Here is a 23176-nt window from a genome sequence, read left to right on the forward strand (position 1 = left end):
TCCGGCTGCACAGGGGTTTCTGTTTTAAGTTTCAAGTGTTATTGGATAATAATTCCTCCTGGGCAATAATAACAAGATGTTATTCCACAGCAGTAAATCGTTCAGTAAGGAGAACAGATGAGGAGTTTATTAAAAATTTATACGGGATCTAGAGAGATGGCTCAGCAGTTAAGAGTACTGGCTACTTTTTCAGGGGACTTGGGTTTGGTTCCCAGCATCCACGTGGTAACTCACAACCATCTGCAACTCCATCCAGTTCAAGGGGCTCTGGTGTCCTTTTTGGTCACCAGGCATGCCCATGGTGCACATACACACATACATGCAGCCTCAAAAATAACACACATAAAATAAAATAAATCTAAACAATCTCTATGTGCAATTTGTGATGAGACTCAACAAACCGTTTAGAGATGATGCTAGCGCCACCTCGGCCAGTGCGCAGGAGCAGCTGACACCAGCTGGAGGCAGGGGCTGCAGCTGGCTGTGTGCTTGCTGGCCGCGCCGGCATGGGCAGGAGTCTGAGTCTTCCTCTCCTTACCCTCTCTCCAGCAGCCCCTGACCCCAAACGGCCCCATTTCTCTGACGTCCTAGGTCCCACCTGAAATCATCTTCAGATTTCTTTTATTGCTAGCTAAGCACTTAATAATTTTCTTTAATGCTTTGGGCTGAGATGAGCTGTTACAATGACTAAGAGCTATGCCCAGTGGCACACTGAAGAATCGAGCTATAGGCAGTCCACATAAACCTATTCAAAGCATCAACTAAGACCATTGCATTTCAGTGGAATGCAAAGGAATAATAGCTTACTTTTTACATAGCTTTTTGTTTTTTAAAATATAAAATCAATATGTTAATTGTGTAAATGTGGAGAATATGCATTTCATTGTCTTTTCCCCAATAGAAAATTAAAGTCATTTGTTATTTCCACCGATTATCACTGAAAATAACTTGATGGTTCTAGTATTTTCTGTATATTTATAGAGTATGTATATATGTGCTTGCATATATACATATGTAAACAGGGTTGTAATGTACAGTGTTTTGTAACCTAATTCTTTACCTCCATATATCAATAATATTTCTATGTTATAAACGTTTATTGTTTAATTCCTCTTGTCTGTGAAGAGTGCTCAGCAGTGCTTTGAACAATCTATTGTTGTTTTACATTTATTTTCTTTATGGATTTTCCCATGACAAATAGTGCTTATAAAATTGTATATAAAGGTCACAGCTAAATCTCTGTATATATTAGTCACGCAGGTGATATCATGGCTAAATATTTGTATGTTTTTTCAGAAAAATTCTGAAATAAGTATTCCTGAGTCAAAAGATGTACAAATTTGTACATCTCCTTTTAAAAAAAAGCTAGTATTTATTGACTGTGATAGAAGTGTTATCTCTTTAGCTTGGTTAGTCATGAGGTAACCATCTCTCTATTTTACAGGTACAAATGTGGTGATATTTTATTTGTATTAAAATGTTATTTGTATGTTAATAAATAAAGTTGCCCGGGGGTCAGAGCTATTAGCAAGCCATAGGAAAGCAGGGCAGTGGTGGCGTACTCTTGTAATCCCAGCACTTGTTAGGCAGAGCTGGGTAAGTCTCTGTGTGTTCAGGGATACAGACAGCCATTATTGGATACACATGCCTTTAATCTCAATACCAATCATGGAAAACCTGGAGGCTTATACAGACAGGCCGTAAGGAGGTGGTCATGTGGTTGGGTTTACAACCAATGAGAAGGCAGGACAGGAACTCTATATAAAGACTTTAACACAGGGGTAGCTCTGGTTTGGAGAGGTAGGACCACTGCAGGAGGAAGGGTAAGGTTTTTAGCTCTTAGCTCTGACCTCTTGGCTTTCTTCTTTGCATTGGTTCTGTGTTTCTTATTTAATAAGAAGGTTGGTTACATCTACATTTGGCGCCCAACGTGGGGCAAGAGTTTCCACCTAAAAACTGAGAAAAAAGGTTGTAAAACGGAGCTAAAAACAGTTCCTAATTGTCTCTCTCAAATGAGCGGCAACTGCCAGTTTGAATTACTGGTGGGTTCCTAGCGTGTGCGCTGGACCTGCAGTATGGCGGGATTGAGGCCTTTGCAAGTGGCACTTTGAGCTGCATGGTGGATTTAGCCTTTGCTGGTGCAGAGCAAAAGGGGAGGTTTCTGGGTTGCACGCTGCTTGGATAAAGGCATGGACCCACGATGGCTCCCAGAGCTGGCGGTAAGCATACCGCTGCCATGTTGGGAAGCTGAGGTGGGTGGAGCCAGCAGCCACAGCTGCTGCAGTTTAAAGCAATAGATTCACAATAAGACAGATTCAGATGTAATAGTTTACAATGTGTGTAAAATATACGTAGGCTTAAAAGAGACAAAAAAGGTGATATATAGAGTTATAGAAACAAATACATAGTTTTAAAAAATAAAGTCTTTAAAGAGACAGTAAAATTAATATAAAAAATAAGACACGTGAAGATGAATATTACACAGAGAATCTGGATTGTGTTGTCTTTGGAATTTTTAACTGCAGAAAAACATTTGATCGTAAAAGATGTTGAGTTAAACCAATATGTATATTTTAAAGATACCTTGACTTCAAAATTTGGATGTAAGGATGTGTTACTTTGGAAAGGAGACTCTGCTTTTGTTCCCACAGAAAATCAAAGGCTATGGATTTGTTCCAGATTAAGATACATCAGGTTTGACCAGCCAAGACCCCCCTAAAAGTTCTCCGATGACACCATGACCCAGATGATCCAACATCCAGAATGGTTTCAAGGCAACTGGCTCAGACGATACAGCCTCATGGACTACTCCATGATCCTAAAATTTTCTTTGTGTCCCCATAAGATACAGCGCTCCCTTCCAGCAGGAAGTACTAAGAGAAGCTACGCCCAAATTCCCAAATTATATGTAATTTTACTTTGTTAAGGTTAAAACTTTCCTTTTTTTTTTTTTAAAAAAAGGGGGAAGTGCTGTGTGATGTTTTGTATGGCAAATGTATTGCTCTGATTGGTCAATAAATAAAACACTGATTGGCCATTGGCTAGGCAGGAAGTATAGGCGGGACAAGGAGGAGAATAAAGCTGGGAAGTAGAAGGCTGAGTCAGAGAGACACTGCCAGCCACCATGATGACAAACAGCATGTGAAGATGCCGGTAAGCCACGAGCTACATGGCAGGGTATAGATTTATAAAAATGGATTAATTTAAGCTGTAAGAACAGTTAGCAAGAAGCCTGCCACGGCCATACAGTTTATAAGCAACATAAGTCTCCGTGTTTACTTGGTTGGGTTTGAGCGGCTGTGGGACTGGCAGGTGAGAGAGATTTGTCCTGACTGTGGGCCAGGCAGGAAAACTCTAGCTACAAACAGAGAATGTACTAGAACTCAAGCCCAGCAGCCTGTCTGTGCCCCTCCAGAATCTCGGCAGCTGTGGGCTGCTCTGGCCACCCCTTAGGCTTTCCCTAACTCATGGCTGTGGTCATAGCAACCTAGAATTCCAGAGATGACTGCTGTAGCTTCTTCCCAATGACTGGTGAACACTGGTGGAGAGGAGCACCAGCTTCCTTGTCTCTCTGGGCTTCCTTTGTGCATGGCGGCAAGTGTGTGGAAAATCCTTGTGTAGCCTTCTTTCTTGTGCCTAATTCTCCTGCGTATAGAATCCCTTCTAGTTAAATCACATGAACTCAGATCTGTGTCTCAAGGTTGGCTCCCAGGGAAACTCAAACCTAGTCCTGTAGGTGTCAGTTTCATACTGCATAAATGCTCTTACCTACCATGGCCCATAATTAACACAGAAACTCAAAGCATGTCCTGTACCATCTCATAAAATATCTAAAAATACATATTTGAGTAAGAATGATCAGACACATTCAGGTTGCAATCAAAAGTAGTCCTGACTAGGCTGTTCTGTGTTCTTTATTGTGAGGAGTCAAGTTGAGTTAACCACAAGTCTTAGCCCAAGCCACAGTTTAAACATCCATCTTTGTCTGTCTCTTAATTTTATGTTCTTCTTTCCTCCCCATTCTTATTCCTCTCACTGGCTCATTGGCCCTCATGTCCCCAAGAATCTTCTGGGTAGATATATCAGCAGAGGAGGAACAGCACGTAGAACATCCCTCCCATCATTCTCAGAATGTGGGTACCAACAGACACTAACTGCACTCACCGATCTCTCAGATCCTCACCAACCATTGATTCTACTTAAATTTCTGATTTTGTGCCTCTAAGTCATGATTTTATGCAAAATAATATTAAGCTCCTTCCTTGAAATGCTCACAAATGAAAGCTACACTCTATCTCTCCACGATCAACTCCCTGCCTGCCATTCAGGGACAGGACACTGTTTTGTGATTAAATGAGTTCACTGCTTTCTTTTCCTTTTCTGACTATCCTTGGCTGCCATCATCAAAATACACACACACAAAGAAAACCAATAAGATGTTTAGGAGAAAAATAAAAGCTCAGTCTTAAACAAGTACATTTTACTAGTTACTAATTAAAATTATGGGCTTATGAATGTAGAAAGTCTAAGGTATTGGATAAAATAAATTTTTACAAATCTACGAATTAAGTATTAGGAGTAAAGAATGGATGTTCCATTCAAATCTTAATATAAATTATTTTTATTGAGCACTAATTATTCTGAATATCTGAACTCAATATTGCTATTAAGTGAAAAACAACCAATTTCCTATGTTCAGATTCATTTGAGAATACTTTACATATTTTCCTTGTGTTGTGAATCCAATTTTGGTCTCATGAGGGCTAGACAAGTAATTCACCTCTGAGCTTTACCCTAACTGGATAACCGTTGACACTGGAGGATGGGGAGTTCGAGGCCAGGCTGGCTGTGTGGCCAGCTCCAAGCCAGCCTCTTCTGCACAGCAAGAGCAAGACCCTGTGTTGAAAGAAATGTTCATCGCTTTTCTCTGTCATCACTCCTTGTCTTGAGGAAATATACACGATCGGTCCAACTCTACAATGGCGAAGCACAAGCCATCCATTATTTCTCCTCACCCATCTGCTCATAAGCATCCGTGGTTCCTCCAGGTGTGGTGCCTCTTCGTCTGCAGCCCTTAGATCAGTGTGCACTGACAGCTGTGCCTTTACCTCCGGGTCTGTCACACAGTCCGTGTAGTGATGAACTATGCAGGTCGCTTTCTTGCTGCAGAGCACATTGTCACGTGCGAGCCCGGGAACTTTAAGGAGTGTACGTGCACTACGCTCCATGTGGCACTGCTCAGAACTCGTGGGTAGAGACTTGAAGTTCTTTGTTTTTTAGAGACAGATAAAAACGATTACCCATACATTCATCTGCTCTCGAAATTAATATCAGAATCTTTTTATACCATTTTGTAAAGTGGGGCTGACTGGAAGCTAAAAACTCAACAACTCTGTAAAGACCATGTAGCAGCAATTTTTAAAAAATGAATGTGTAAGATAATCACAAAGTATCGGCCAGTGTGTGTTTTAGATATCAAGGGAACCTAAAACTAGGTTTCTATTAAAAACACAATGTGTGTTATTACCAGGAAATGGATTTTTATTGTAATTTAGGCCATAAACTTCTCTGACATAAAACATTGCACAATTTTGATGGAAATTTGAATTTTTAGTTTACTAATTCCTATTTCTAAAGTTCAGTTTCTCAGGATCCTCAGAGATGGCCCAGGGGAAAAAGTGCTCGCTGCCCAAGCATGCAAATGGACTGGACTTTAGGACCCAGCACACAAGGAAAAAGTCAGACATGGACACACTGTCAGAGATGGGCAGACCCGGAGGCCTCCTGGCTGGCCAGCCAGGCAGGATTAGGGAGAGCCAGGCTTAGTGAAAGGCTGTGTCTCAGAAACCAAGTTGGTGAACTATAGAGAAAGACACTTATCACCAGCTTCCAGCTTCCACGTGCACACTCACAGGTCCCTGCACACACAAATGGACACACACACACATACGCACAAATAAATAATTAATAATTAATACAAATTTTCATTTTCTCCTTGGAGCTTCTGAATTGTTACTTACATAACATTTTCATCATTTAGATTATCGCTATGGCCTTTTGTGTATTGCTCAGTTTAAAAGAAGACCAAGATAGCAGGCTGAGAGAAGAGGATTATTGGATTGCTACAAGTCTCAGGCCAGGCAAGTCTGGGATACAGAGTGAGAACTTACCCTCTTTTAGATCTCAAACCCAGGACCAGTTTCCCTCAGCACCTGTGGCTCCTCCCAGCTCTCCCAGCATCCCTCGGTACCTGTGGCTCCTCCCAGCATCCCTGGGCACCTGTGGCTCCTCCCAGCTCTCCCAGCATCCCTCGGTACCTGTGGCTCCTCCCAGCTCTCCCAGCATCACTCGGTACCTGTGGCTCCTCCCAGCATCACTCGGTACCTGTGGCTCCTCCCAGCATCCCTGGGCACCTGTGGCTCCTCCCAGCTCTCCCAGCATCCCTCGGCACCTGTGGCTCCTCCCAGCTCTCCCAGCATCCCTGGGCACCTGTGACTCCTCCCAGCACTTTTCACCCTGCCTCCACCCTAAATCCCTCCCTCCCAGGCGCGGGGCTTCTACTTCCCTTCCCCCAGTCTGACCCCTATATAACTCTGCCATTTTGGCTACTCCAGTCTCCTGGCCTGTTGGCCCAGGGCCACCTCTCCTCCTGTTTCTCCTCTCTTGCCCTCCCTCCCCATCTCTCCTCTCATGGACTGGTTTAGTCTGCTGGCCACCTTCAGCCTGGACTTTTCCCTCTGCCCCCTTTCTCCCTTGTATCTACAGTGAAAGTCTCTCTTCTCCGTACTTCAGGAGTAGTCATGCCCTGCTTTTATTTCATTTTTTTCATTCGCCTCCAAAAACATAAAATAAAAGCCAAGAAAAAGAAAACAAAAAATGCACACATTACTTTCTAAAACTATTCCAGTATTGAAAACCACTATGGAATTTTATTCAAGTAAAAAAGTTCCAAGGGTTATACAGCTCATTAATTGGGAAATTAAAACTCCTATGATTTTATATGATTTATTCTTCAGTGCTTATAGAAACCTCAGTAATTACTATAAAGTTACCCGATTTAATGTTTCAGGAAGGTTATAACTTAGATACAAAGACAAGAACAAAATTATTCATAAAACAATTGCTTCTCCATTCTCCAAATTACTAAGACAGATTTTTCTATACGCCTTAAAAAGCCATTTTCCACGCAAGGCTAACTACCCAGAAGGCAGTGTACTCGAACACTGAGCTCACATTTGAGATCACTGCCAAGTCATTTTGAACCATGTTCTTTCCATGTGGTTTGAAAATGAACCCATTTTATAAATGAGGAAGTTCCGCTACTTTATCTCTACACCACTTTCTGCAAGTCCTTTCTTAGGCTTGTTTGATCCTGGGTGTTCTGGACGTTTCTCTGCTGAGTACCACATAGGAAGTGAAAGTGGAGTGCTGTTGGCATGCTGGCAGGTGTGTGTGTGTGTGTGTGTGTGTGTTTCAGCAGGTGTCTTGCCAAACAAAGGTCTGCACAGCAATACCTGGTGGAACTAGGGTCTGTAAGAGCGGCTCCTTGCAGAGTTCTCAAGGGGACTGTCTGAGGCTGGAGCGGAGGGGGGGGGGGATTCAACAAAGGAATAATGTGCTGAAAGCTTCGCTCTCAAGTAAGAGAATGGCTGCTGGGACCTGAGCTCACACAGGCATAGCCTCAAGCTGCAAGGTGAGTCTGAGTTCTCTTGTTTCTCAAGCTTTAGGAAAGGATTCCTAATGATAAGTAAAGACACATTCTGTTTCATGGGTAGTGAAAGATATTATATTTAATTAAAGACCTGGCTCAAATCCTTTTTTGGAGATGCCTTTTTTTTCTCAAAGAAAAATGATAGCCGGGCAGTGGTGGTGCACGCCTTTAATCCCAGCACTCGGGAGGCAGAGACAGGCTAACAAGTGAGTTCCAGGAAAAGGCGCAAAGCTACACAAGAGAAACCCTGTCTCGAAAAACCAAAAAAAAAAAAAAAAAAAAAAGGTTCTTTGATTCCTGTTTTAAATTCTTAGTGTCCTAGCTTCCTTGCTGATGGTGTTATAAAATACCCTGAGAGAGTGGCATGCAGGAGAAAGGGTTTCTTTGCAATCCCAGGTTCCAGTTCACTATCGAGGAAGTCCACACAGGAGCTCCAAGAGCCGCATGCACAGGCAAGGGCAGAGAGAATGAAAACCTGGGTCGTTCCTGCGTGCTTTCAGAGTGCTCCAGCTGTTTTTCTCTTACACAGTCCTGCCCAGCCCGCGAAATGGTGCTGCCCTAGCCTGGATCTTCCCATATCCCAGGATGATCAAGACAATCCCCATAGACGTACCCACAAGCTAATCCGATCTGGCTATTTCCTCTTTAAGACTCTCTCCTCAAGTGAGTCTAGGTTGAGTCAAGTTGACAGAACTAACAAGCACAGTCAGCATACCCAACAGCGGGTTAGATGACGTCATACACGGGCATCACTGTACAACAGCGGGTTAGATGACGTCATACACGGGCATCACTGTACAACAGCGGGTTAGATGACGTCATACACGGGCATCGCTGTACAACAGCGGGTTAGATGACGCCATACACGGGCATCGCTGTACAACAGCGGGTTAGACGACGTCATACACGGGCATCGCTGTACAACAGCGGGTTAGATGACGTCATACACGGGCATCACTGTACAACAGCGGGTTAGATGACGTCATACACGGGCATCGCTGTACAACAGCGGGTTAGATGACGTCATACACGGGCATCACTGTACCTTGCTTACATTTATTTCCTTCTACTCTCTTCATTCCTACTGTCTCCCTTCCTCTGAAATTGTCCCCTAACTCTTTCATGCCATTCATAGATAGATAGATGATGGATAATAGGTGATAATGATAGGTAGGTGACAGATGATTGATAGCTAGATTCCATTTATGTGAGGAAAACAGGCAGCACTCGCCCCTGCCCTCTCTTTAAAGTCCTTTCCTAATCGTCTGCTGACATGTCATCAATAACATCTCAGTGTTATCTTCATGCTTTAAAGCAATATCAGTGGGTCTGTCCCGTGTGGCCGTGGGGAGGAGTGAGACTGCCCCGTCTGCAGTCTTGGGACCCCTAGAGATGTCTGTCGTTGGTGCTCCTAGAGCTATAGCTTTTCATCCAGTCACTTGTGTTTTAAGTATAGAAACCAAGACATCATCAAATTTTCAGTATTTTTCCCCTGGACTCGACCTCGACCTCTCACACATTTCTCCCTTCCAATAATGTTAGTTATCCATTTAATGATTCTGCCATGTCTTTTAAAAGAAACATTCTTACTCACTAGTTCTATTGACCAGAAAGAGGCATTTTAAATTTGTGTTAATGTGCCTCTATTTAAAAACATTTCTTAATAAATTGTCAATATATTTAACAAAAGAATTTGTTGGCAAGAATAAGAATACAAGTTTAGTGATGAAGCGTTACTGGTGGTGTGGTTTAGATATGTCCCTACAATTCATTTGTTAGTGATTTTACCCCCAAAGTCATATGCTGATAGGATTTGACGGTGAGGGCTTTGGGAGGTAATTAGACTTAGATGAAGTCACGAGGGTGGGGTCCCCACGATAGCAAGAGTGCCAGTATAAGAGGGGATACCCCAGGTAGCATGTTTGTTCTGTCTTAGTGTGTAAGGCTTTCCACCTTTACAGTTCAGTGAGAAGTCCTGATCATACTGCAACCCTAAGGAAAGAAAGTGTCTCCTCAGCCTTTTCTCTGGCTGTGCGGTTCCCTCCTTCCTAATACCTCATTCTCCTTAACGGTTCCCAGAAACCAACTTTATTCAGTTGTTCATCCTGTGAAAATTCCGGTTTCCATTATTCACCAATAATATAGTTTAATCATAACTTCTACAAGGGGCTAGAGAGATAGCTCTGTGGTTGAGAATGTTTGTGGTGCTTCTAGGGGACCTGAGTCTGGTTCCCAGCACCCCACTGGGTGACCCACAGCCACCCTGTAACTCCAACTCCAGAGGATTCGACGTCTTCTTCTGGCCTATACTCATGTGCACAAATACATAGACACACACACACACACACAAATCACACAATACAATGAAATAAAGTCATTTTTTTTTTTAAAAAAAATATACAAGGAAAGCAAAATTCATCAGATTGCTATTTCATTTGCTTTTATACAACAGGATTCATCACACATACTATTATTTAGTTATTCCATATGCCCAACGTAGCCATTTCAATGTTTAATACATTAGCATCTTTATGATGTTGTAGAAAGCATCCAACAAAGCTTTGAACTTGCATGCATGGCTGACCTACATCTCTGTCATTACCCAGCAGCATCACATAGAAAGAACTCAAGTAAAATACTATATGTCAGAAAGAAACACTGACATTAATATCCTGGCAACCTACAACTTGCTTGATATATATCCATTAACAATGGATGACATTAGTCATATTTATAAAGCATTCGTAGGGTTTCATTAAGTAACTGTAGTGAAATTTTATTTATCCTTTCAACCTAACAGATGCAAGATATCTATAAAAGCCATTCCTCACAAAGAATGGTGTATTCTTTCCATAGCCCTTCACTGGTAGGAAATTGGGGGATGAGGAAATAACTCTTAATAATTGTTCCTGCTTAGTTTCTTTCCATGTAGAGTTCCCTTTGAAGTACAGAGGAGTGAGCTCTTCCTGATCTAGCTGGCATGCATACCCTGGCAGATTCTAGAGCAACACACATAGAGCAAAGTTCCTACTGAGACACTTTGTGCCTTTGTCTGTCATGGAAACTCCTTTCTTTTAAAAAGTACTCTGTGTGTGTGTGTGTGTGTGTGTGTGTGTGTGTGTGTGTGTGTGTGTGTGTGTGTGTGTGTATACATTGCATGAGTGTGGAGGTCAAAGGACAACTTGAAGGAGTGAATTCTCTTCTTCCATTATGTGGGTCCCAGGGATGACCTCAAACGGTCAGCCTTGGTGGCAAGTATCCTTACACACTGAGCTATCACACCATCCCTAATCTTATTTTTTCTCTTAACTACCATTTATTAATCTTCTCATGTATGCATTTACACAATACTTAAATTTGTCTTTTTTACTTGACATTCATTTTTATAATGAAAATAAGGCAACATCTTGTAGAAAACTGTTTATATCATTTTTCTTTCTTTCTTTTTTTTTTTTTTGGTTTTTCGAGACAGGGTTTCTCTGTGTAGCTTTGTGCCTTTCCTGGATCTCGCTCTGGAGACCAGGCTGGCCTCGAACTCACAGAGATCCACCTGCCTCTGCCTCCTGAGTGCTGGGATTAAAGACGTGCGCCACCACCGCCCAGCCAAAGAACCTTTTTAAAAAATATTATTTGCTTTGCGATTAGGTGACTATTTCCATCTCTGATCAATTAGGAAATCACCTTGCATATTTAATTGTATCCAGTCATTGTGTTTCTTGTGTATCCAGTAAATACAGAAGGTACTGTCTGTTGCAGACTTCCTAGCAGACCAAGCGGACACTCACTCAGAACTTTACATAGAGAAAATCTTCTCATTCCCTTAGAAGTAGTTCCATGGGGCTGACATGATGAAGGATGTCCTTTTGAAGCTTTGAAGGGCAGAAGTCTGAAATCAGGTGTTGTGCAGCATCATGACACCACTGATAACTCTGGGAGGGGATGGTTGCCTGCCTCTTACCCCTCTGATGGGAGGGGAGGGGATGCTTGCCTGCCTCTTACCCTTCTGATGGGAGGGGAGGGGATGCTTGCCTGCCTCTTACTCCTCTGATGGGAGGGGAGGGGATGCTTGCCTGCCTCTTACTCCCCTGATGGGAGGGGAGGGGGATGCTTGCCTGCCTCTTACCCTTCTGTTGGTCCCAGGTATTTCTTGACTTGGGTTTACATTGCTACCATCTCAGCCTTCATCCTCACATGGTCTTTTCCTCTCTGTACTGTCTTTTGTTCTTGTCTATTTCACATCCTCTTCTGCCCTTTTCTTAGAACATTGTTTGACCTTGAGCCCACCTCAGTCAATCCAGGACAATCATCTCATCTCAAAGTCCTTAAACTAGGGGTACGTGAAGCAATTGAGATGTGGAGAGCTCAAGGGACTGGCCCGAGGTTTTCCAGCTAATAAGCTGAGAACATGAGATTCATATTTACTTCTAGAAAAAAAACCCCATTTTCTTAAAAGAGTAATGGTTTCCAGAATTTTCCACTTGGATATCAAAGATAATTTCTGTGATCCACTCTTTACTGGACTATCTTCTATCACTCACAGCATAGGATACACCAGAATTCCCTACTTCATGCAGTAATTCTGTAGTTAAATTAGTCACAGCTGACAAGGCTTTTGGTTGCATACTGTATTAATCAGCTTTTTTCATGGCTGTGAGAAAGCGCCTGAGGAAAGCAACAGGAGAAAGACATTCTGACTCATGGGTTCGGAGATCTCAGTCTACGGCACTTTTCCCCATTGCTTCTGGGATTGCACACAGAAAGGCAGAACATCACAGTAGGGGGAATGTGGCGAGCGAAGGGACTCACTGCACCTCACACCTCACAACAGTAGGCAGAGAAACAAGGACAGAGCCCTGGACAGGAAATGGGCCCCAAGAACACACTCCCACATCCTGAGACACCTACTTCTCTGCTCTATGTTTTTTACATATTTATTTATTGTGTGTCCGTATGTGTGCATACATGTGCCATAGCACACATATGAAGTTCGAAGGACAGCTTGTGGAAGTCAGTGATTTCCTACCGTAAGAGTTCTAGGAATCCAGCTTGGGCCTGCAGGCTTGGCAGCAAGCGCCTTGCCCAGCTGAGCCATCTGGTTGGTCCCTATTTTTCTTTTCTTTTTGGTTGTTGTTAAGGTTTTCTTTTTTCTTTGTTGTTGATTTGAAACAAGGTCTTTGTAATCCAGGCTGGTCTGGAACTCATGGCAATGCTCCAGCCTTAGAATTCAAGTATTAGCATTACAAGGGTGAGTGTCTCAGTTAGGGTTGCTGTTGCTATGGTGAAACACCATGCCAAAAGCTAGTTTGGGGAGGAAAGGGTTTATTTGGCTTACATTTCCACATTGCAGTCCCATCATTGAAGGAAATCAGGACAGGAACTCAAGCAGGGCAGGAACCAGGAGGCAGGAGCTGGTGCAGAGGCCATGGAGGGGTGCGTGCTTACTGGCTTGCTCTACATGGCTTGCTCAGCCTGCTTTCTTATAGAACCCAGGACCACCAGCCTAGGGATTGCACCCCCCCCAAACACACACAATGGGCGGGGCCCACCCCCATCAATCACTAATTAAGAAAATGCCATACACGCTTGTCTGCAGCCAGATCTCATGGAGAGATTTCTCAATTGAGGTCCCCTCCCCAGGTGAACCTTTTGCTTGTGTCAAGTTGACATAAAACTATCCAGCATGGTGAGCCACCAAGATTTGATTTCTTCAAAGTTCCTGTCTGTAAAGTTCCTGCTACTTCCCAAGTATGCCCACCAGATCATCAAATCCATAATTTGATTTAGTCTGTCAGTGAGGGAAGTGTATTCATGGTCCCTTCATCTACTAAAGCCTCATCTCCAAACATTGCACCGGGGACCAGAACATAGGGGTCTTTTAAGGGGTTATTTCGTATTCAAGCCATGACACATAGAATTTATAATAAAAATGTATTGAAAATAACCTTAATGTCCGGCCATATGTATCCCCTATCCCATGCAGGCCTTTTAAAATGAAGCAAATGTATAATTACATACGAGATTTTCTAAGAGAGTAGATCTTGAGTATTCTCAGAAAAATAAGGCAAGTTATGAAGAATAGGCTAATGAGCTTGACTGTGACAATCACTTTCCAGTCTATACCCATTTCAAAGTAACATGTGGCATGTGTTTACATACTAAATACATGCATTTATCTGTTAACCATCCCTTGGTTAACCTGTAATCATGAAGATGAACGTGGAGCACACCTGAACCCTGTGCGGAAGAAGTTCATTCAGGGCACAGAGCAGCGTGTGTGAAAGGCAAGCATTTCACACATAACAGAAGGATGCATACTTACATGCATTTATATGTGTTGCACGTACTGAATGTCTTAGAAAGGTAAGTCACTAATTTGCAACTGTATTCGCCTTTGAGAAAAAGAATGGTGGAGCTAAGTGTGGGCATGGAAGGGATCTTTCTGTTGTAAGTGTTACTGTGTGACTTGATGTTTCCTTGCTACAGAGCAAGAGGGTGGGGGGAGGGAAAGAGAGGGAAGGGGGGATGAGAATCCAGGAGCTAGTTTTCACCTAATTTAATTTTTATTTTAGTCTTTGTCTCCCCCCACCCCCGCCGCCTTTTTTCTCTTTTTGAGGCAGTCCTTGCTATGTAACTTAGGCTGGCCCCCAACTCAAATAGGCCTCCTACTTCAGTTTCCTGAGGCTGGCACATGCCACCATGCTTTAACAATTTTTTAGCTTCATCTCTTAATGCATTTTGTCTTCCTCAGACAATTCATTGCTTCCCAAACAAAGTGTGTGTGTGTGTATGTGTGTGTGTGTGTGTGTGTGTGTGTGTGTGATGTGTTTTTGTGCACACCACTCCATCACTCCATCATCACCTTTGTGTTTTCTGCATCTAGAAACCCCACCACCCCACTGTTCTCCTGTGTAACCCTCCTGGTTTTCAGTGTTGGAGCCTACCCCATCTTTTCTCTTCGCTCAGAAGCTCTGAGCTTATGCTCTGAATTATGGTCCTGTTTCTCGGTTGGTCACTTTCATTAAATTAGCTCCTGCAGGAAAGCATGCATCTTGGTCATTTGTACACTCTCCAAGCACCAGAACAGAGCTTTGCTGAACACATATCACTGACCACAAAATTTAAACGGAAGAGTCTTTTAGGAAAAGCTATGTTTTCTGTGAGGACCAGTTTCAGGGGAACTAGAAAATAACACGTGACCCAAATATAGGACTCTTACTTAACATAAATATCTATAGGAGCCAAGAGATCCCAAAGCTCAGCATCAAACCTGCACTATAAAAAGTAAGGTAAGTACATGGAGTGTAGACGGTTAGGAAGCTACATTCAATAAACATTGCAGATAGCACAAGGAAAGAAAACTGATTTCAATTCTAATAAAGAAAACATGGCTCTGATGTTTGTACTTGTTTGTGTCCGATCCAAACAGAGCAGGCCCCATTAAAAGCTATACAAGCACTAATTCTGTCATGCAGTAAGACATGTCGAAGACTGGGACTATCAGCCTCTCACTGCTCCACCCCCTGCCTCCAGACTCACATCTATGCAAATCTCACTGTTGTTGAACAGACGCATCCCACATTCTAAAATCATATCTAAAATCACATTCTAAAATCACCGCACTTTCTGTGTTTAGTCTTCCTTCATTGGAAACTATTGTCCCCGTTCTGGGGGAGTGAGAGCAGAGGGTCACATTATTCAATGTATGTAACTTCCCTATCTTTTAAAGTGCTTCATAATGGCTGACTATAACTCACCTTAGATGACCAATAGAGCCCACTTTTTCGTGCTTCTAGGAGACAGATACTCAGTTTGGATCTCCATAAATAGGTGTGTTGATGGCAGACCCAACCTACCTCTTCTGACCTTGTGATAACGTCAGATATTATAAAATGACGACGTTCACTTCGACTTACTGTGAGTGCAGTTTCATATTCTCCAGCAGCCAAGTGGGCTGAGCCCAGGTAGAGAGCAGCTTCTCCTTCCATGCTTCTGTCATTTCCTGAAGTGAGGATGTAGAGAAGTCACCATGGTGTTGGTGGACAGACAGACACCACACAGAAAAAAAATCCTCATCAGTCAAGACAATAGACAGTCACTCTTTTAAAAACTTCTACATATACCAATGATCCTTGAAATTAACCTGCATTAAAAAACAAGCAGTGTGTGTGTGTGTGTGTGTGTGTGTGTGTGTGTGTGTGTGTGTGTGAGAGAGAGAGAGAGAGAGAGAGAGAGAGAGAGAGAGAGAGAGATTAAGTAAGACCTAGCTGGATCTCAAATGATAGGTTAAGATACTTCAGTGGTATAAGTATGAGTTCCCTTCTGCACACACAGCCTAGTTAGTATACACTTTCCACATGTCATAGAATGTTTGCGTTAGTCTACCATGTGTAGACCTACAGTTGTCCAACACGTCTGTGACAGCTTACATGAAACAACCAGCAACACGTACCAGCGTACCTGGTTGCACACTCCTGCCGATCATCCATGTTTCCAACAGGACACACGGTTAACCAAGCAAGAATGTTGGTCTGACAATGTTCAATTCAGAATTGCTGGTTCAAGCTTATGTGAGAATGACCAGAAAAGTTCTGCTTCTTGGTACAGAAGTCTATGCATACACTGAAATGGAAAAACGCTTTCCTTTGCTAATTGTGCTTTCTCCTTCCTAATTTCTCTGATGTATTTATTTCAGCAATGACCCAGTTCTTTCCAAAGGCAAAAGTGTAAAGGTGTAATGTATGGTTCAGTAAGAGGTATGGCATACTCCTGATGAATCCATAGCTTATTTACATTACTATGGAAATGTAATCTGTAAACTTTATATGTAAGAAACAACCATAAAAAGTTTTCTTTAAAATAAGAACACTATTCTTTTTCTGCTTTTAGATGTCACCTGGAAATGCAGATGCTGACAAAGCCCTGTTGGCTTAGGCCTCTGCACAGTCTCTTTGGGTGTCTGATCCTGGATTCGAATCGCAAAGGATTTCCGGAGTTAGCACCCCCCTTGCTATGTTCTGTCTCTCCACTCACTGAGTTACCGCTGGTGAGGATGTAAAATGCCAAGACAGACAGCAAATGCCTCGGACAGGACCTGCTTTTGTTTTCTAGCTCTTTCTTCTTCTAGTGGACACACCCATCATTGTAATTCGGGTATCACTTGCTGTGTGACCAAAATTTGCTGTTGACACTGATCCAAGTGTTAAGGATTTGTGTACCCTTTATTCCCCCAGAGAAGACATGGACCATCATTTATGCAGAAGCAGTTAATTAGATGGAATTTACCTTTCAGTAATAAGAATTTCCTTTAAGTATTTCAACTAAAGTTATTTAAAATAATAACAGAAAAAATGAGCTCGAAAATTTACTTTTCCTCTATAATAAATTAAAATCATACCACAAGACCAGTCCCATTTACCCCAATTAAGCCATCAGCTACTAAACAAATGAATTCATTAAATGTGTCCATGAATCAATAAATTTTAGTTCAAGACTGTAGCTTCCTTTTTCCCCTTGATGGAAAAACTTCTCTATTAGAAAATAACTGTGTGGTAATGTAGTAACAAAAAAGGTATTTTTTCTTTGCATTTTATAAATTAAAAGTTTATAAGAATATGCTCCATTTTCCTTACGTTTTATACAGATAAAGATGCTGTAAGACACTAAGGGTATGAGCAGCTTTCTCGAAAGCATTGTCACTGCTGAGAGTGTGAATGAGAATCACGTGGGCATCCTGCCAGCCTGCAGACTCTGATGCTGCCAGTCTGGGGTGGGGCAGAGTGTGACTTTCATAGCATGTCCCCTGGTGATGTTGATAATGCTAGTCCAAAGGCCGAGCTTTGAGAGGGGCAAAGGTCTAAAGCAAATTGCAGTGTTATTTGCTTGTTACTTCTAAATAAACATTTGCCACAATTTCCCAAGTATCTGACTATAGGGAATTTATAAACAAAAAAGGACTTCTCAGATTGTAAAAAAACACACCACCTACACACACACACACACACACACACACACACACACACACACACACAGATGACCTTACCTCCTCTTTGTGGGTTCCTTGTTTTTCAGCAGTACCCCCAGTGGATTGTAATTTTGGAAATAAAGCTTTCAAGAAACTAATGGATTTCTCATTGTCAGCACTAAAGCCCTAGCTCTGCCTTACAGTGAAATCTGAAAGCAGATTGATGGCATTTGTCTTTGCATTTCATAGGAAATAATTACCCTAACACTTGACAATTTTTACCCCTCTCTTGGGAGAACCAGTGTCTGTCCATTAAAGAGAACAGTGTGAGAGCACTCTCTTCCACCTACCTTCTTTGGCTATTTCAGAAGCTTTTATTAGAATTTTGATGGCCTGTTTGTAGTCTTTGTTTTCCAGCATTCTGTCTGACAGCAATCTGTAGGTCCTCACGAGACTTTCACAGGCCAGCAAGTTGAGAAGCTGACCCGTCTCACCCTTCCATATTCGTCCCTGTGTCAGTTCATGGAATGCTTCATAATGCTGGGCAGCTTCCAGAAGCTCACCTAAGGAACAGAAGCCATTCACAAACAGAAATAACGCACAGGCCAGAAACTTGTGTTTTCAAAAATTCACATGTTTGTCGGCCTTGCTCATACAGGGTGGGAGAGAAACAGGGATACATGTGTCCGCACTGCTCATACAGGGTGGGAGAGAAGCGGGGAATGCAGTTCAAAGGATCTGAACTGGAACAGGATCTACCTCTAATGGGGCCTCAGATTCAGCAGTGAATTCTGGTTAGACATCTCCAAGAGGGGTGGACTCAGCGGTGGAAATGACTGCCTCTGTGCACGTTCAGAGACAGCACGAAGGCCCATCGGGGTCACTAGCCTTATTACATTGGCTAGTGTCTCTAGAACAGCGTGCATTCTCCATGTAACCCCCAAACAGTCTGATGGTGTGGAATTTACATGGTTCAATTTTACAGAAGGGGGTGTGGAGGCTCAGCTCACCATTGTGTGCTCAGAGGGTACAGAACTGTGAAGACTCTCAGAGCCTGTGCTCACCACCATTTATCCTCATTGCTTTCCAGAGACGGCAAATGCCTCACTCTTGGCAAGCATTTAGGTACCATGAGAGACATGTACCAGCTACACATTTCAGATGAACACAGTGGGTTTTGAACCTGCTTCTCAGAGTTTGAAGGGGGCAGCACCCCACCCCCTTCCCTGTCATCTGCCTAGCTCTGGACGAGGAGAACCTCGCTGAGTTGTTCTCGATCACATCTTATCAGTCATGTCTCTTCTCAAATCCCAAACTCTAAATTGGCCTTAAATCATTTCATTCCTTAAAACAGTATGTTTCTGGGAGAGCAGTTTGCCGTTCCACACCGCAGACTGTGTTTTGTATGTTAATTACCTGCAGAAACATTCCCTCTCTCCTACAGCAGAAGCAGCTTTGGCAGCATTAGAGTGACACCACTTGTCTTAACTAGACCAGCTCACCTAGGCATTTCAACTGTAGCAATTAAAAGTGAGCAACAGTTTCAAGCAGACAGCCTGCTCTTATTTCCATTTTCTTCCTTGTTTGGGTAGACTAATTACTGCCCCCCTCTGCCTTAGTTTACCATTCTGTGAAATAGGCACAGAGTGAATTAGTTCACATTCAGTGTATTGTAGAGTGTAAAATAAACATAGGAAGTGTTATTAGTTGGCACAGTAATAGCATTTCTGCAATAACTAACAATCAACTGTAGTACAGTCATTATATTTATACTTTAATTCAGCTTATCCTGCAAAATATAAGAATTAGTCCCTCTAACAATATTACCATGACAGTTTAAATTAACCCAAATAGTTCATATTAGGAACACACATTTCTACAAGTTGTTTCATTGGATAGTGTAGGCAGGGATGGTGCTGCCTTGACTATTTATATAATCTGTCAACACTTGTTATACTGACTTTGTTATTGAGACTACTATTAGTGAACACATAGACAAGCCAAGAGTGTTGGCACATGCCTGTATAACCCCAGCCCGTGGGAAGAGGGTGTGAGAGGGTCAGGGTTATAGATAGAAGACATTGCATGAAGGGTCTCAAAAACTACATCAGAAACAAGAGTGATGTTTCCAAAGAAAGCTGAGTGGAGACAAAGTGGAGAGTCACCAGGAAATAAGTGGTAGCAAAATATAGTCAAATCATAGCCAGTATGAGTTCTTACCTTCTGTGCGGGGGTGGGAGTAAATAAAGATACCTAACCAGAAGGCAAGGAGTCCTGCGGAGCTGTTTAGAAACCTATCAAACAACTTTGGAAGAGAGGAGAGCACACAGCTATAAATTGATATCGCTGAAGAATACTTCATGTCATAGGTTTTTCTAATGAATGAAAATATCAGAAAACATCTACAAAGCACTCTCTCTGGGAGAAGGGCTATGGTGGTAGATGGCTTCATTTTTTATTTTCCTTTTCTTTATTTCTCTTTCTTTCTGCTTATTGGTATTTTTGAGAATTTCTGTCATCAAAATATGTTTGTGTAGTACTAAGAAATACATAACAGAAGTCATTTAAAAATAATGTCCTGTCCCTTTTCGCTCTGGAGCAGATGTAGACAGCGGACACCCACTGTTTCAATCTGTTTTTCCTTGCAGCCGATGACTTTTGTACCGCCTGTAAAGGTCCGCGTAGTTTCTCACCAATACCTACAGCACCTCTCACCAGAAACACCTTCCTCAAATACCCATGACCCTCATTTTGGAACTTCAATGGAGCACTGGTGTGTGTGTGTGTGTGTGTGTGTGTGTGTGTGTGTGTGTGTGTGTGTGTGTGTGTTATGTCCTTCTGTTAACTATACTTCTGCCCACAAAGTATTGCTTTGTGACTCTGCAGAGATGTGCACAAAAGCTCTTTCTCCTTTTTCAGTGTCCATAAAGTGGGGATACATTTTGTACCATGTGAATAGGGAATAGTGGATACAGAAAACTGAGAAAATCAGGGAGTTCCAGAAAGAAAAAAAATACTGTAAAGGATGGCACTCTAGATAACACAATTAATTTAAATTATATGTAAATGAGGCATGATGGTTCAAATAAGATGTGAGATATCCTTGTCCAATTTGAGGGTAAAGTTGAAGGCAGGAAGAGGAGGAGGGAACGGAGGTGAACCCAAGGACAAAAGGGTGGGAAAGGGCAGAAACAGGTCTCTATTCCCTGTGAGTCACAGGCCCTCCTTGCTGCTGAGTCTTGAAGGCTGTTAGGTTTTCAGGATAGACCCAGATGTGTAAGGAGGAATACAGTCTGGGAGGATTTGGGGGTACTGCTCACTATGAAAGGCCGTCTTGGAGCAATCAGAAATGGTCTTTTTGTATGAATTTTGGGTTTTCTAGAGCTCTGGGGACTGCCTATTTCAAGACTGTCTGGGATTCAGGATTCAGAAGGGTGGTTTGTGACCACCATGGGAAAGGGGCCTAAGACGCTTGGGTACAAAAACAGGAACCCCCTTTCCTGGTGGGGTAAGGCATTGATCAAAGCAAAGGTTTTCTTCCTCACATATTATTTTTAAAATGTGCCTCAGACTGGTGGATATAATTTCCAATTTTTCACAAATGGGGAAACTGATGCTCACAAATCAGAAATGGTCTTTTTGTATGAATTTGGGGGTTTTCTAGAGCTCTGGGGACTGCCTATTTCTGAGTAAATTAGTGACTGAAATTTGTAAACCACATTTAAAAATTTTATGATTAGAGGTTGAATTCCTGATCGTCAAAACCCCAAATAACCAGTTCTACCACATCAGCTGCAGCATCACAAACTGTCAGGAATGTAAGTTGCCTCACTTAAAATTGCAGGCCTACACCTCTCTCAAGCAATGCTTGAGTTAATGCTCCTGGGTCTCTCCTAGGCCGATAATACTGTTACTCGAGCTGGTCGTCCTTGCAACCATTAACAAAAAAGGAAGTGCCCAGCCCTCGTGTGCTTCTGGTCGGTCTTCCTGAATATCCAGTTTCATAATCAGCTCCATTCAAACCCTGTTTTCTCCTCAACCATGTGGGGACACCTCAGGGACATTTTGAATTCTTTGGATGTCCCAATGTAGTGACTTCAGTCATGGCTTCCACGCCACCTGTCACTGATGAGGCTGGTTCCCAGGGTTCTGATCAGCGCTGCTTCAAGTGGAAGGACTTATACAGAGGAGAGCTTTCCAGTCCTTCTCAAAGGTTTCAGTCCTCCAGTTTCTTAATGGAAGTGAATAAGGCAGTAAGGACTTGATTCAAAGGACCACAAGTCCACAGGTAGCTCAACCACAATGTCCAAAGGCTGGTTGGAACTTGAAAGCACACATTATAATACAGCATATACTTGACTTAGACTATTAAAAGATATGCCTATGCCATGATAATATTATCATAACTTAAATGCAGTTACTCCCTTGAAGCAGGATCAATAGTGGTATGATTTCTGTCCAATCTATCTCCAACAGCAACAAGGACATTAGTAATTATTTTACACTGTAAGTAAGTGTTCTGATGCCAGTTGAATAGGTATCTATTACAATATAATGCATACTACTTTTATCTGAAAACTTTCACAATGTTATTAAAGTTTTGGAAAAGGCCATAAACAAAACTCATTTTGACCAAGCTAAGAGCAAATACCAGTGAAAATAACAAGCCAGTATAGTAGTTACTTCACTTAGAGAAGAAAGGATTTATTTGGGATTATGGTTCCAGAGGGCAAGAGTCCATGATGGTGCAGTGGAGGCAGCCAGTGGCAGGCATGGTAGCTGGAACAGCATGTTCACATCTTGAACCTCAGGCACAAAGCAGAAATTTTGCAATATATTTGATTACACTCTGTAAAGATGTGTCACTGTGGTTGGTTTAATAAAAAGCTAAATGGCCAATAGCGAGGCAGGAAGTATAGGTGGGACTTCCAGACAGAGAGTGCTCTGGGAAGAAAGGTGGGTCACCAAATGGACACAGAGAAAGCAGGACATACAGGAGGAGAAGTAAGAGCCACAAACCATGTGACAGCACATAGATTAATAGAAATGGGTTATTTAAGTTATAAGAGTTGGTTAGAAACAAGCCTAAGCCAAGGCCAAGCTTTTATAATTAATAAGAAGTCTCTGTGTCATTATTAGAGAGCTGGCTGGTGGGACAGAGAAAGACTCGTTGCACAGAGAGAACAAACTAGAAATAGACTGCTCGTCTTCACACTCTCAAAGCTCCTCCCCCAGTGGCACACTTCCTCCTACAAACTTACACCGCCCCAAAGCTCCCAAACAGGACCATTAGTCAGGGACCGAGTAGGGGATAGCTCACTGAAACCACTACAGCTAGATTTTTCAAATCTGGCTCATGACAATCTTTGTAACTGCCTTGAAGTGTTCATATATAATCTACCCTTCATTTCCAAATAAAATTTAGCACATCAGGACCTGGAGAGAATGTTCTAGACCCCACTATCAGTCTTTCAGAAGGGTAAGAGTGAGTGAGCAATGTGAGT

At 42.4% G+C, this 23176-nt stretch overlaps 1 protein-coding gene across 2 annotated transcripts in view; it reads right to left on the reverse strand.

Moving 5' to 3' along the window:
* Positions 1-23176, reverse strand: part of Ttc29 (tetratricopeptide repeat domain 29) — a 201434-nt gene that overhangs the window by 105780 nt on the left and 72478 nt on the right. For both annotated transcript variants that reach the window (XM_052728777.1, XM_052728779.1), the window contains 2 exons: positions 18023-18235; positions 15625-15710 (listed from right to left, as the gene is read on the reverse strand). In XM_052728777.1, the coding sequence (XP_052584737.1) occupies positions 15625-15710; positions 18023-18235 (299 nt within the window). The remainder of the gene's footprint in view (positions 1-15624; positions 15711-18022; positions 18236-23176) is intronic.

The sequence above is a fragment of the Peromyscus californicus genome, unplaced genomic scaffold, assembly GCF_007827085.1.
Source record: "Peromyscus californicus insignis strain IS unplaced genomic scaffold, ASM782708v3 Scaffold_8__1_contigs__length_139910024, whole genome shotgun sequence".
In the NCBI taxonomy this organism is placed as follows: Eukaryota; Metazoa; Chordata; class Mammalia; order Rodentia; family Cricetidae; genus Peromyscus; species Peromyscus californicus.